This window comes from Babylonia areolata, chromosome 27 (genome assembly GCF_041734735.1).
Source record: "Babylonia areolata isolate BAREFJ2019XMU chromosome 27, ASM4173473v1, whole genome shotgun sequence".
Lineage (NCBI taxonomy): Eukaryota > Metazoa > Mollusca > Gastropoda > Neogastropoda > Buccinidae > Babylonia > Babylonia areolata.
In genome coordinates this window covers 11,938,006-11,952,733 of record NC_134902.1, presented here as the reverse complement: position 1 = coordinate 11,952,733, position 14,728 = coordinate 11,938,006, and the positions used below count along the sequence as shown (strand labels likewise).

Sequence of the window (14,728 nt, the reverse complement as noted above, 5' to 3'; positions counted from 1 at the left end):
ATTTTAAATCAGAACAGGCACCACTGAATACTACCGAAATGACAATGCAGGGTCTCTTCTGGCGTGTGGCTTGCTGGCGACTCAACATCAATAGTTCCTTGCGGACTGCTAACGCTGGGTCTGACAGACGAACCCAGGTGTGGCCCTAAATGGGGGACTTGGAATAAGCGGCGTGGGAGTAATTCCACTGAAACGGTGTAGAGGATGGGGCAGAAAAAAAAAGAAAAAAAAGGAGAAGATTTGTCTTTTGAATGGAAATTGTCGGATTTATTACAGATGTTTGAGAGCATGATGGACTTCTAAATTGTTCTCCCATATTCTCTGAAAAGTCCACAAGGCCAAGTGGGTTACCGTGCATACCCCCAAGGAATGATGTAGACTTGTCTTAAAATGTTCTTCGGTGTCTGCTGAACTCATTTTAACGTGTTCCCAAGAAAAAAAAATGGGACGCACTCAACGTTACTGCCCTTGGCACAAGGGTACCCTCTCGCGCCCCAGTCAATGAAAATAGGACAAGCTCAACTTCAAACCCTTATAAGGAAACCACCACATATTGTATGTTTTCCTTTTTTAACGGGGTCTTTCCTTTTCGAATAAGTGTCCAGAATTAAAATATCTTCATTCATTCTTTCACAATTAAGGGTTGTATTAGCCTACTGTCAAATCTTCGACGAATTAATGTGAAATTGTCCGGTTGTTTTATAAAAGTTTTTATCACTTCAATATCACTCTTTCCGAAAATATTTTGTTCGTTTGGATGAACATTTGACCCTTGAGTGGATCACACTGGTCGAGTTGCTTCCCCTTCCCCCAAAATGCTGTTTTCCAAGAATCGCCTTTAAGTCGCAAAAGCATCTTGAAGGTAACTGAGGGGCCGTCGTGGGGCAAGCCTGGTGTTTTTATGTATAACAAGATTTTGTCTAACTATCCTATCTTCAAACAGCAAAGATTTCAACAATGCGATTTTATGGGGGGTTGGGGTGTGTGTGTGGGGAGGGGGGAACGGGAGGGGGGGGGGCGATGATTTTATAGTGTGGTATTGTTTGCTGTTGATACATGATTATTGGACAGTGAGTATATTGATTTCACATTTATATTTGTTTTTTGTATCTGTTAAAGTCAACCTGCTGAAGATAAAAGAAGACAGAAGGAATGGCGTCAATAAAGAGCAAGCTTGAAACAATCTCCTATCAAGGGTTGAGGAAGCCCCAGACTGCATTATGCATTTCGAAGAATCGACTGGAGAGCCTTTTATCTGTATTTCTAACACAGAAGACTTCAGTTTACTTTGAGAGAAGCTTCAGTCAAGACAAAGACGGTGAGTGCTAGAACCTCCAGGCTTCCTATATCGCATGGATATGTCTGCACATGTTGAGGACCTAAGCCCACAGCATGGAGATTGATATAAAACGCTTCAGAATTGAAAAAAAAACCCCAACTTAGCAAGGAGATTGCTATAAAACGCTTCAGAATTGAAAAAAAACCCCAACTTAGCATGGAGATTGATATAACACGCTTCAGAATTGAAAAAAACCCAACTGAGCATGGAGATTGATATAACACGCTTCAGAATTGAAAAAAACCCAACTTAGCAAGGAGATTGCTATAAAACGCTTCAGAATTGAAAACAAAACAAAACAAACAAAACCACTTTGATGATGAAGTTGTTAAACAGCATTCAAAAACTCTAGGCATTCTTCCGAGACATCGGAGGAAGCATTTTGCAAGCCAGAGTGCGTTTAATTTCAAAAGAGAAGCACAAAAGAAAAGTACTTATAAAAATGCACATAGAGTATCAGAATATTTGAATATGTAGGCTGCAAAATGGTGCTTCAAGCCGCAGAACAGAAAACGGATGAAAAGCTCTTTGAGTAAATAAGGCCCTTTGACCTTTTAGCATGGCAACCAAAATTAATTATCACCACAGCTACTGCAGGTAATGCCTGAGAGATCCAGTCTGGCAGATAATTACTGACAAAGAATCTAAACCAGACCTGAAGGATCTAGAAGATTCACACAGGTTTGCTTTCAAACACGTGTGCCAGGTGATTGGCATAGAAATCATCAGCACACAGGTGATCATGATACTAAGTTGTGCAATATATACACAAGTGTTTTACAGAGAAAGCTTCTGGAGCTGAGCTACAATGCACAGAGAATGCAAAGAAAAAAGTTGACGCTGTTGGCAGATACTGTCGTTTTCTCCACTTAACCAGAAAGGAAGGAACAAATCGAACCTCAGTAGAGATTAAAAACGAGTTTGAACTGACTAGGTAGGACATCCAGCTGCCGGATGATATCGTCAGTAAGGATCCAAGACTTTTCCAAACTGTACACAAGGTACGGCTACAGCTTTTCTCCCAGAAATAAAACATTTTTTAGCACAGCTTCAACTTTTCTTTTCAGCTTCTGTACTCTGTAGCAGGGATCTGGATGCTTTCTCTGCCAAAGTAGTTCTGTTTGTTGATGATTTCTTTGCCATCCACCTTGCACACATGCTCGAAAGCAAGCCTGTGTGTGTAACTTCTCCAGTTCATCCATGTCTCGTTTAGATTCTTTGTCAACACTTCTCCGACTGACTGGACCTCACAGATATTGCCTGCAGCAGCTATGGTGAGATTTTGTTTGCCATGCTAACAGGCCAAAACACTTTATTTTTTATAAGAGCCTTTCATCCTTTTTCTCTGTTCTGCAGCTTGAAGCACCGTTTTCCAGTCTTCATATTCAAATACTGTAGTTCCTTCTATTGTCCACGTTCCCTTTTCTTTGATTAATTTTCTTTCCTCCTTCTTTGTTGAACACGATGCAGTCTGGTTTGAAAATTGCTTTCTCCAGTGTCTCAGAGGAACACGTAGAAGTTACTGACTGCTGAGCAGGTTCATCATATTCTGTGAAAGTCCTTCAAGGAAGAAAGGTTCTTTGTGAAGCGTTGATAATATCCAGAGTACCCATGCCCTTGCCTTTGGTTCTCAGGAACTCACACAGACATTTTCCATGCTATACAGGGAGTTAGCAGATTCCATCAGTTTTTGTTTGGCTATATCTTTCATCTTCTCTTATATATAGCTTCTCCAACAACAGCTGTTTGTGATTGGCTTCCTTTTTTACTTTTCGGTCGCAAATCTTTTTGCAATCAGGCTTGAAAAATGCTTTTCCCAATGTCTTATAGTAATGCCTAAAATTTATGGCTGCTGTTGAGCAACCTCGACTTTTGTGGAGGTCCATAAGCGGCAAAGCGTTTTTTGTTTTTTGTTTGTTTTTTAATTGAAACGTTTATAGCAATCTCCGTAATACCCATGCTCTGGGCTTAGGTCCTAAAACATTTGCAGATATGTCCATGTGATATAGGAGGTTTGCAGGTTCCAGCAGTCTCTGTCTTACTATGTCTGAATTGAAGTTACTCTAACAAACTGCAGCCGTTGATAATTAGAAAAAAAACCAAACAACCCGACAGATGGTTCTACAGTCAATTCTTCAACATTCATAAGGCAGTCTGGGGCTTCCGTGTACTTTTGATGTGGAATTGTTTGGTACTTGCTCTCTATTGACGCCATTTCTTCTATCTTCTTTCATCATCACCCAGTTCACTTCAACAGATACACAAAACAAATGCAAATGTGAAATCATGATATCCCAAACTGTCCATTAGTTAATCACCAGTTCCAAACAAGAGCAGACTATAAAACTAACGCCCCCATAAAATCACATTCTTGAAATATTTGCTGTTTGAGGATTGGAGAGATGACAAGATCATGTTACATTTATAGGCATCAGATGGGCCCCACGATAGCTTCTCAGGTACGTTCAAGACGCCAAATCATGTGGCTTCGTGTGCAAAACAGTTGTGAAATCATCACAGAACACTCTTTACTCCTGTAAGTGTTGGGGGGAGGTGGTAGGTGTTCAGTGGGTAAACTTCAATTTTCTGTTTAATATCGCTTATTTGCACGATATACACGATGTATTTTGACAAAAAAATTCTTCATATCAGTATTCATTGTATTCTGAAGCAGGGAAGCATGACCTATGTAAACTTTATAAAACAACCGGACAATTTCACGTTAATTCGTCGAAGATTTGATAGTAGGCTAATACAACCCTTAATTGTGAAAGAATGAATGATGATATTTTAATTCTGGATACTCATGCGAATAGGAATGATCCCATTGAAAATGAAAACGTATAATATGTGGTGGTTTCCTTTGTATAAATATGATTTATTAGGGTTGGAAGTTGAGCTTGTATTAATTTCATTGATCGGGGCGCGAGGGGGTACCCTTGTGCCAAGGGCAGTGACTGAGTGCGGCCCTTTTTTTTCTTAGGAACATGTAAAATGAGTTTAGCAGACACCAAAGAAGATTTTAAGATTAGTCTACATCATTCATGTGGGGTAGGGTGGGGGATGCACAGTAACCCCTTCGGTCTTGCTGACTATACCAGCAAACGGATACAGCTTGCAAAAAGGGGTTGTGGTGGGTTGATGAAGGGGTGAAGATGATTTGTTGTATTTCTGATTCGCTGCACACTTGCCGCACGCTGATAACTTAGGACCGGACAGGTGTTTGTATGAGACTTCTGATCTCTTCTCGAATCACTGTCCATTACATGCATTACGTCTTTCCGGCACTGCAATGGCCCCTGTGGTCCCCTTGCGGTTCCAACATGAGCTGAACTTTTTTCCTCGTGTGGCAGTGACGGTGAATGACCTGACAGACTGTTCGGGCATGTAACTTCCGGCATAACTCTCTGGGGACTGGCTGCAGATTTCCCCAGCCACCTGACCATCAAGACCAATCCCTCAGGATCGCCCTTCTCAGTTTGAACTGCCACGAACGAATAGCTATCCACTTTTCGAGACAGTTTGGGGCCGGTTTGGGGCATGTGCCATAGAATTGTCTAATCTGTCAGTCTGTTTTATTCCTCTACAAAACCGACACCAAGAGGGGCCTTTCACAAGAAATTAACCGAATCAGAAGCTACGACCAGCCTCATTAAGCATGGCAAATAAAATTGGCCAGGCTGAATAGCTTGAAAGCAGTTTATGTATGTGCATGCGAACTCGCATGCATACTGTATATGTGCATATGCATGTGTGTGTGTGTGTGTGTGTGTGTGTGTGTGTGTGTGTGTGTGTGTGTGTGTGTGTGTGTGCAGTCTTACATCAGTACCCATCTGCTGATTGCATTACATTGCCTCAGGTCATCAGAAATATATAATACTATATACCAGGGTATAGGGTCGCTCTCAACTGGACCAAAGCAGCAGTGGAGTTCGGCAGCCCCCTGGGTGTCTGAGCAGCGCTCTTTAGGATCGCTCTGCCCACCTCCATGGAGGAAGGAGCTAGAAAAGGTGCCTCAAACATAGCCTGTTTCACTTCTCCCTGGCCAGCTCACCGCGGCTGGTGGGGATCCCTCATTGCGGTCGACAAACTAACAAAACAAAAATGAAGAAGAAAGTGATGGTGCTCAACCTTGGCACATGGAACGTGAGAACTCTGCTGGATAACATCAAGGCAGACAGACCAGAGACAAGAACTGCACTGGCTGCCAAAGAGCTAGCTCGCTACAACATGGACATACCAGCACTCAGCGAAACGCGCCCAGCAAACAAGGGGCAGCTTACTGAACGTGGTGGTGGATACACGTTCTTCTGGAGTGGTTGCAGCAGCGCTGAACGACGAGAAGCAGGCGTGGGATTTGCCATCAAATCTCACCTCGCCTGTAAACTCACCAGGCTTCCAATCGGAATCAACGACCGCCTGATGACACTTCAGTTTCCACTTTCAAACAAGAAGAGTGCAACGCTGATTAGTGCATTCGCTCCCACCATGACCAACCCACATGATATTAAAGACAAATTCTATCATGAACTCGACGCCACGGTCAGAGAAGCTCATTGTCTCGGGGACTTCAGTGCCAGAGTAGGGACAGACTACCAAACCTCGGAAGGGATCATTGGAAGACACGGCACTGGCAAGTGTAACAGTAATGGCCTTCTGCTCCTCAAGACGTGTGCCACACATGACCTTGTCATTACCAACACCCTGTTCCACCTACCCACCCGTAAGAAGACGTCGCTCGAGGCACTGGCATCTTAGAGACTACGTCATCATCGGGAAGAGGAACAGGCTTGACGTCAGAATGACGAGAGTCATGTGTGGTGCCGACTGCTGGACCGACTATCTCCTCATTGTGTTCAAGTTCAGGCTTTGCATTCTGCCCATGAGAAGACCCCGAAGTCAAAGACTGCAAAGCGGCTGATGTCTCCAAGCTGAAAAGCAGCAAGGTTGCAGAACTCACCGACAACTTTGAAGGCAGACTGCCAGACACACCACAGGAACACGAGACCAGTGTTGAGGAACAGTGGGTGGCCTTCAGAGACGCTGTCTACACTACCGCCCTTGAACATCTCGGGCCAGCAACCGGAAAAAACCAAGACTGGTTCGATAAGAATGATTTTTTTTTTAAATGGAGGCACTGATAACAGAGAAAAATCCACTGTTCAGACCACATCAGTACGACTCCAGGTCACAAGCCAAGGAAGATGCCATTGCTCACGCAAATATAAAGGCACAGAAAAAAAACTTTGCGAGATGCAGGAAGCTGGTTCAGCAAGAAGGCAGATGAAATGCAGGGCTACGCAGACAGCCACAACACAAAGCGCTTGTACGATGCGCTTAAGGCTGTATACGAACCCCAGTCCTCCGGCTCCTCAGCCCTCCTCAACGTAGGGCCACAGCTGCTGACAGAGAAGAAGCAGATTCTGGAGTGGTGGGCTGAGCACTTCGACAACATCCTCAACCGTCCTGCCAACATCAGCGACGAGGCCATTGCTCGCCTGCCCCAGGTAGAGATCAATGAGGACCTCAACCCCACAGAAGATGAAGTCAGGAAGGCAGTAAAACAACTCTCCTGTGGCTAAGCGTCCGGATCCAGTGCAATCACTGCTGAGGTATACAAAGCAGGACGCCCTGCCATGATGCAAAAGCTGACTGAACTCTTCCAGTCCATGTGAAATGGGGGACAGATCCCGCAAGAGCTGAAAGATGCCAGCATAGTCCACATCTACAAGAGGAAAGGCAACTGCCGGTTTTGCGACAACCACCAAGGCATCTTCCTCTTGTCCATTGCTGGGAAGATTCTGGCCCGTGTCCTGCTCAGCCGCCTTCTCCAGCATCTTGAGCAAAGTCTCCTCCCAGAAAGCCAGTGTGGTTTCCATACTGAACGTGGGACTGCGAGCATGACTTTTGCTGTACACCAACTCCAGGAAATTACATTTGTCGATCTGACCAGGGCTTTCGATACGGTCAGCAGAGAAGGCTTGTCGAAGATCATGGAGAAGTTTGGCTGCCCCAGTAAGTTCATCACAATCATCTGGCAGTTCCACGACGGCATAAAGGTGAAAATTCTGGATGACGTAGACGACTCATAGGCCTTCCCAGTGACAAACGGCGTCAAACAAGGCTGCGTTCTCGCCCCAACTGTTAGTATGGTATTCTCTGCCATATTGACAGATCCCTTCCGTGACTGCGAAGAAGGAAATCACGTCAGGTACAGAACTGACGGAAGATTGTTCAACCTCAGGTGCCTGCAGGCTGTTACAAAGGTGAAAGAGACTGTCATCAGATACTTCTTTTTGCTGATGACGGCGCACTCTGCCAGCACAGAGCAGAAGATGCAGTGTGAAATGGACTGCTTGTTACAAGCCTGCGACAAATTCGGTAGCACCATCAGCACCAAAAAGACCTGTGTTATGTACCAGGCTGCCGCATGGAAAGCCATAGCAGGAACCACGCATCACAGTGAAGGGGCAGGACCTCCAGGCAGACAACTTCACCTACCTGGGCAGCACGCTCTCTCACGTAGTGAATATAGACGCTGAGGTTAACATTAGGATCGCCAAAGCCATCGGCGCCTTTTGGAGACTCCGTGAGAATGTCTGGGAGCGGAGAGGACTCAGCGCTACCACCAGTCTAAAGGTCTACAGCGCAGTGCTGCTTACCATCCTCCTTTACTCCCGCGAGACCTGGACTGTCTACAGCAGACACGCCGAACAGCTCAATCGCTTCCACCTGAGCTGTCTCCGCAGACTCCTCCACATCAGGTGTCAGGACAAAGTCGCCGACATTGAAGTCCTGGAACGAGCTGGCCTCTGCAGCGTTTACTCCCTCCTGCAGAAAGCCCAAGCCAGGTGGGCTGGACATGTAGTCAGAATGCCAGAAGAGTCGACTGTCTAAGCAGCTGCTGTACGGAGAACTGTGTCAGGGCAAGCGCTCAGCTGGAGGGCAGAAGAAATGCTTCAAAGACTGCCTCAAAGCGTCCTTCAAATACGTGGGCGTCGACATCAACACCTGTGATCGCTTGGTCTGGACCGTCCAGCTTGGTGCAGCAAGACCACCACAGGAGCCCATGTAGATGAAGCCAGGCGCATCACGGAGGCGCAACGAAAGCGTCCTGTGCGCAAGGCCCGAGCAGACTTCACTGCCACGACACCACCCACTCACATGTGTCCCGCACGTGGGCGAGCCTTCAGGGCCCGGATTGGCCTCATCAGTCACCTCCGGACCCACAGCCACCGATCTTCCTTCTATATTTTTTAGCCATGGTCATCTTCGAATCCGAAGGACGAACATCAAGGTCATCTGAAAATATATAACACTTACACATTTCTATAACATGCGTTTTTCATAGTAAAATGCTGATTATGTACGCAGGCATGGCGTCAACTGATGACTTACGCTACTGATCGTGTACACTGATAAGCAGTCACCTGATGATGTACACTACTAACTGTGTACACAGGTATACAGTCATGATGTACACAGCTAATTGTGTATAAAGGTATATAGTTATCTGACGATATACACTACTAATTGTGTACACAGGTATACAGTCATGACGATGTACACAGCTAATTGTGTATAAAGGTATGTAGTTATCTGACGATGTACACTGCTGATTGTGTACACAGGTACCTGGTTTCCTGATGGCGTCTGACTCAAGTCTGACGTCCTATTTGCGTGGAGTCAGAAATAGGATGATGGAAGTTCAGAAAGAAGATTAACGTCATCGCACAGTCTCCAGGCACTGGTGTTGGCACTGCCCAGATGGATCTTCATTGTTTGTCATAATCGTCAGTCTTATCTTTGTCGTTGTTGTTGTTGGTGGTGGTGGTGGTGGTAGTGGTACATTCGTAAGCAGCACGATAGCAGCAGTGCCTGTTGTCACCCAGTCCTTACCCTAATGCGACCTCCAAAATCTCTTCACGAAGATGCAAGTACTCTCTCTCTCTCTCTCCTGTGTGTGTGTGTGTGTGTGTGTGTGTGTGTGTGTGTGTGTGTGTGTGTGTGTTTGGAAGCTGGTGGCGTTAACATTGATAACATTGATGATGATGAATGTTATGATTATGTTAATCAAAATGCATTGTTTTCCTTTCTGCACTGAAAACATGTCCAAGGACTGTTTGCAAATAAGAAAATCCAGACTTTACAGACCTTTTATTTTCATATGATTGCGTATGTCTAGTCGAAACTTTTCATGAATACATCCAACCTGATAAATTTTCTTGCCTTACCGTGTTTTGTCAACCTGCTGTTAAGCTTTCAACACAAGGCAGACATTTGGTGGTGTTATATCTTTAGTTAAGAAAGAACTTCCACACTTTGAAAAAAATAGACATGGAACATGAGAACAATCTTTTATTGATGATTGACAAATCACTGTTTGGCCTTGATAAAGATGTGTTGTATGTCTGCACGTATGTACTGCCTGAAGGTTCTCCATTCTATACATAATCTGACATTGAAAATGGAATCATGACTCGAAAAGATTGTCTTAGTGAATGCTCAATTACCTTTATAGATGTCTTTATCTTACTTTCTAGAGATTCATACAGAGAGTATCCAATATTTCGCTGGACATCGACCCAAATCAGGACAGTTTTACACCAGCCAACCAGTTCACCACGAGCGATCATCACAGGACAGATGCATTAACTCTCATGGTAAATGTTTATTGAATGTGCGCACTACTTTAAAATTGCACATTCTGAATGGTGTGTGTTACGGTGACCATGATGGATTTCTGATTCTGGTAGTGGTGTAGTTGATTATTTTATTGCGTCACGTGATTTATTTTCTTCTCTTTGTGACTGTTGTAATTCGAATGTATCAGAATAATGGATTCAGACCATCTTCCTCTTCATTTGTCAATACATTTTCCAAAAGAAAACTACACATCTCAACATACAGTGGGAAATCTAGTTTGGGAATGATTCAAATGCTGAGTTGTATACACATGAGATGAATTCGGAACACGCCAGTTCACATTTGAATGTCGCAGTTGCTTTGATCGATGTTGATGTTGATGAAGCTCTTTCTATGTTTAATGAATGTATTCGATGTATGGCAACATGCATGTTAAAACGAATTTCTTTTAGATATACGAAACCACAGGACATTGATTGTAATATCAAAAGAAAAGCTGCCAGAAGATTACTAAACGAATGTTTGCTCTGAGGCGCTTTTAGGGGTAGATAAACCAACATTAAATTATTTTGTTTATGGAGAAACAAACACTTTTCAGTTTCAGCAGCATAACCCAACGCGCTTGTCAGGCCTTGAGTGCATGCTTATATATATATATATATATATTGTGTGTGTGTGTGTATCAGATTTGATTTCATTTTACATAATTTTGCCAGAGGACAACACTTTTGTTGCCATGGGTGGGTTTTTTTTCAGTGCCCCAAGTGCGTGCTGCACACGGGACCTCGCTTTATCGTCTCATCCGAAAGACCAGACGCTCAGTTTGATTTTCCAGTCAAACGTGGGAGAAAGGGCGAGAGCGGGATTTGAACCCACACCCTCACGGACACTCTATTTTGGCCGCTGAGCGTCTTAACCATTCTGCCACCATCCTCCAGATATCCAACTGCGATGAATTATATTGTGTGATGTAGGAAATACTCGTTTAAGCTTACATATGGAAGAAAATAGGCTGCCTCGTAAAACATATTCAACGCTGTCCCACCTCGATGCTGCAGGCAAAAATACCCGGGTTACCAATGTAAGAACATGTTTATCTAAATATGGATATGGCTATGTCTAGCTCAGTCAAGGCGTAGGAAATGTCGAATTTTTTATTCATGACTTTCGCCAAAGACTAATAGATTGTAATTGACAGAACTGGCAAAACCACATTCAGACAAGTCATAGGTTTTAAACGTACTCTGTTAACTGGGACTTCGTCAGACCATGTCAGTCGCTAAATTTAGATCGTGCTGTAATCCAAATTATGTCAAAGTTTCGACTCGGTGTACCAGATATTCGTGTCCATCACTACAGGTGTAAAACCCAAACCGATCAAAACTTAATATGTCCACTTTGTGAAAATTGCAACAAACATGAAGTGCATTTTTTCCCCAGTATGTCACTGTGATTCAGAGTTTGATAGAACAGTTTATCCCAGAAAAAATATTATGGTCAGCCTGTTCTCTTCTGTTTTAGTATACTGTCTATAACAAATCAAAACGCAGTGAAAAAATCTATGTATATTTTCATTTTATTTTTTTCTATCAAGTATTCAAATAAGTGAGACACTGTCCTCATAACAGACTGTAACAATATTTTTGTGTGACGGTATGATTATGTTGTTCCATATCCCTTTTATTTAGGGGCATTGACCTACAATGAATAAACCATTCATTCGTTCGTTCATTCTCTCTCTTCTTATACACACGAGCACACACACCCAAACACATACGCGTTTGTTATCATCTTACACAGCACCCCTCCCCTCACACACACACTTGTTTTCCATTCACACACACACACACACACACACACACACACACACTTGTATGACGGTTTTGTACTGCTTTTCTGTTGTTGTTTTCCTTTTTGTAAAGTTCCCGATATTGGCTTATTTGACATATGCATTGACGTAACAAATGTTCTGTTGTAGCAAATCCATGTATTCGGTTACCTGTGCAATCATTTTTCTTTTTTTTTTCTTAAATCTTTTTCATTGCATTTTTATTCACTCTGTGCAGAAAAAAATACTTAGAGAACCAAATGATAATTTTGATGATTAAAACTATTCCATACAGAGTGTTTTCTGTCTTACAGAAAATAAATGAGAGAGAGAGAGGGAGAGAGAACACTGAACACTGAAAGGTTTAATGTCATTATCTGTACAGCTCTAGAGACACGAGAGTGCAAATCAGAACAATAATGATGAAAATAATGAAATAAAATAGAACAGAAAAGCAGCATATTTGGAGTCCAATAAACCAACGCTCGACCATCCATTTTTCAAGTTCATGAAAACAAACGCATTCTTTTTCTAACAACTTAATCAAGCTATTGACATGAATTACTCTTCTTTCGAATATTATACGCTTCAGCAATGTACTTCGCCAGTGATCTTACTGTATCGTCATCGTAATTCATTTTCAACACACCAGTGATAACCCCTTGCAGCACGTGTTTTGAAAACAACACATTTTTCACGAATAGTATCATATGCTTTGCAGTGAAATAAAAAAAAATGCATTTTGTCTTCCCTTTGGAACCCTTCTTGACTTGACACCCAAACACATGTGCATTTGCATTATGTCACATGCCTTCGTTGCCCTCACACACACTTGTTTCATATTCACACACACACACACACACACACACACGCATTTGCATGACGATTTTGAACTGTTTTTATTTTTCCCTCAAGTGTTATTATACACATTATTTATGTAACAAATGTTCTCTTGTAGCAAATCCATGTATCCTGTTATCAATGGAATCATTATTCATAGTTTTCTCCTTAATCGTTTTAAGTACATTTTTATTGACTCTGTGTCGAACAACATTTAAAAAGCAAATGATGATTCAAAGTTAATGATTAAAGTCCATACAAAGCATTTTCTGTCTTACAGAAAAGAAATGAGGATCAGACAGACAGACAGAGAAATTGACATTGACACTGTTTTATTCAGATAAGGCCGTGGGCCTTCATAAATGGAATGCAGTGAACACTTTTTTGTTTGTTTTTCATTACTACACACACACGCACACACGCGCGCGCGCGCGCGTGTGTTCCCTTTTGTCTGTTTGGTTGTTGGCTTTGTTTTAAGAATAATATTTACATGGTCTGTCTTCTATGAAACAGAAGCTGTTTTCAGCGCAACACAAATAGATGAACATTTGAACCAGCGTGAAATAAAGCAACACTCTAAATAAATATGACAGAAAAGGTTGCATAACAACATACACTGAAACATTCAGTCCCGTTTTCGCGATTTTTATTGAGAACAGACATGAAATCAACTCCTCCCACGCTTTCTCACAATCTCACGCTTTCTCGTTAAGTGAGAGAAAAAGCGGTGCCCCCCCCCCCCAATCCCCCTCCGCCCTCTCTCTCTCTCCACGTTTTCTATCAAACTGAGAGAAAGTGTGAAATTGTGAGAGAGCGTGGGCTGCCACCCTCTACAGAAAATCCGTCTTGACTACTTCTTAATCTCTGACAGTCTCATCACCAGTATTAAGGACGCTGACATAGCGTATGGTTTTTAGAAGTGATTATTCCTCCTAACTAAATTTGGTCAACAATTGAACCCAGAACCCAGAAGAAAAACATTTTGGGAATTTAATTCATCTTTACCAATATATGGCGTTGCCGTATGCACGAGAAAACTCACGCAAAATACTTTGTAATGAAATTCAGTTAACAACAAACTATCTGAATGTATTAATAATGAAGTTTATAGAAAAAAGAGGAAACACTAGAAGGGGAAATACAGCGAAACGAGAAAGAAGTGTGTGCACATAGTATTGCCAGAGAAGAGAATAATCATGGGGGCCACCGCCACACAGTAAGACTAATAACTAGACAGGAAGCCACAGACACTTTAAGGAGAATGCAAAATGATAAAAAGAGTCCAGCCAGAAATGAAGTAACTGTAAAATTCTAAGCTTTTTTCTGGAAAGAGATAGGGCACTTTGTAGTTAAAATCAGTGAATGGAAGTTTTGTAGTTAAAATCAGTGAATGGAAGTTTTAAAATGGGAGAACTGTCAATAACAAAAAAATAAGGAGATAAACCAAGAGAATACCTACAGAACTGGAGGCCTGTTTCGTTGTTAAGTCGATTATAAAATAGGATCTACCTGCTAAGCTAACAGAATTACGAAAGTTCTGCCAATGTTTACATGAAGATCAGACAGGTTTTATTCCAGGCAATGATACTGATGATAACGTGAGGACCCTGCACGACATCATGCATTGTTTAGTTTATTCAGAATATCGTCCAGGCTTATTGGTATATCAACTGATTTTGAAAAAGCATTTGATTCAGGAAACTGGTCATATAAAATCATGAGCAAAGTATTAAATGCCTTTGACTTTGGTGCAGATTTCTGTAAATGGATTCGTACCTTTTACAAAGATGCAAAATCATATGTAATAGTAAGTGGGAAAGTATTCAAAAGTTGAAAATACAAAGAGGATGCCGCCAGGGAGATACAATCTCACTCTGTTTGTATTGTGCTCAGAAATCCTAGCGTCCAAGATTAAGGAAGACGAAGGTGTTAAATGCATTAATATGTTAGATACTTTCCTTAGAATTAATCAGTTTGCTGACGATACAAAATTCACGTTAGATGGTAAAAAAAGAATCATATGAAACATTGCTTAAAATAATAGTGGATTCAAAGATTTTTCAGGGCATGCTTTG

The 14,728-nt window shown here is 42.3% G+C and overlaps 1 protein-coding gene across 2 annotated transcripts in view; it reads left to right on the top strand.

The window, feature by feature from the left end:
* LOC143301476 (very-long-chain 3-oxoacyl-CoA reductase-like) overlaps positions 1–12,079 on the top strand; it is a 49,750-nt gene extending 37,671 nt beyond the window's left edge. For both annotated transcript variants that reach the window (XM_076615789.1, XM_076615788.1), the window contains one exon: positions 8,971–12,079. In XM_076615789.1, coding sequence (XP_076471904.1) covers positions 8,971–9,063 — 93 coding nt within the window. In that variant the 3' untranslated portion in view covers positions 9,064–12,079. The remainder of the gene's footprint in view (positions 1–8,970) is intronic.
* Positions 12,080–14,728: the final 2,649 nt, after the last annotated feature.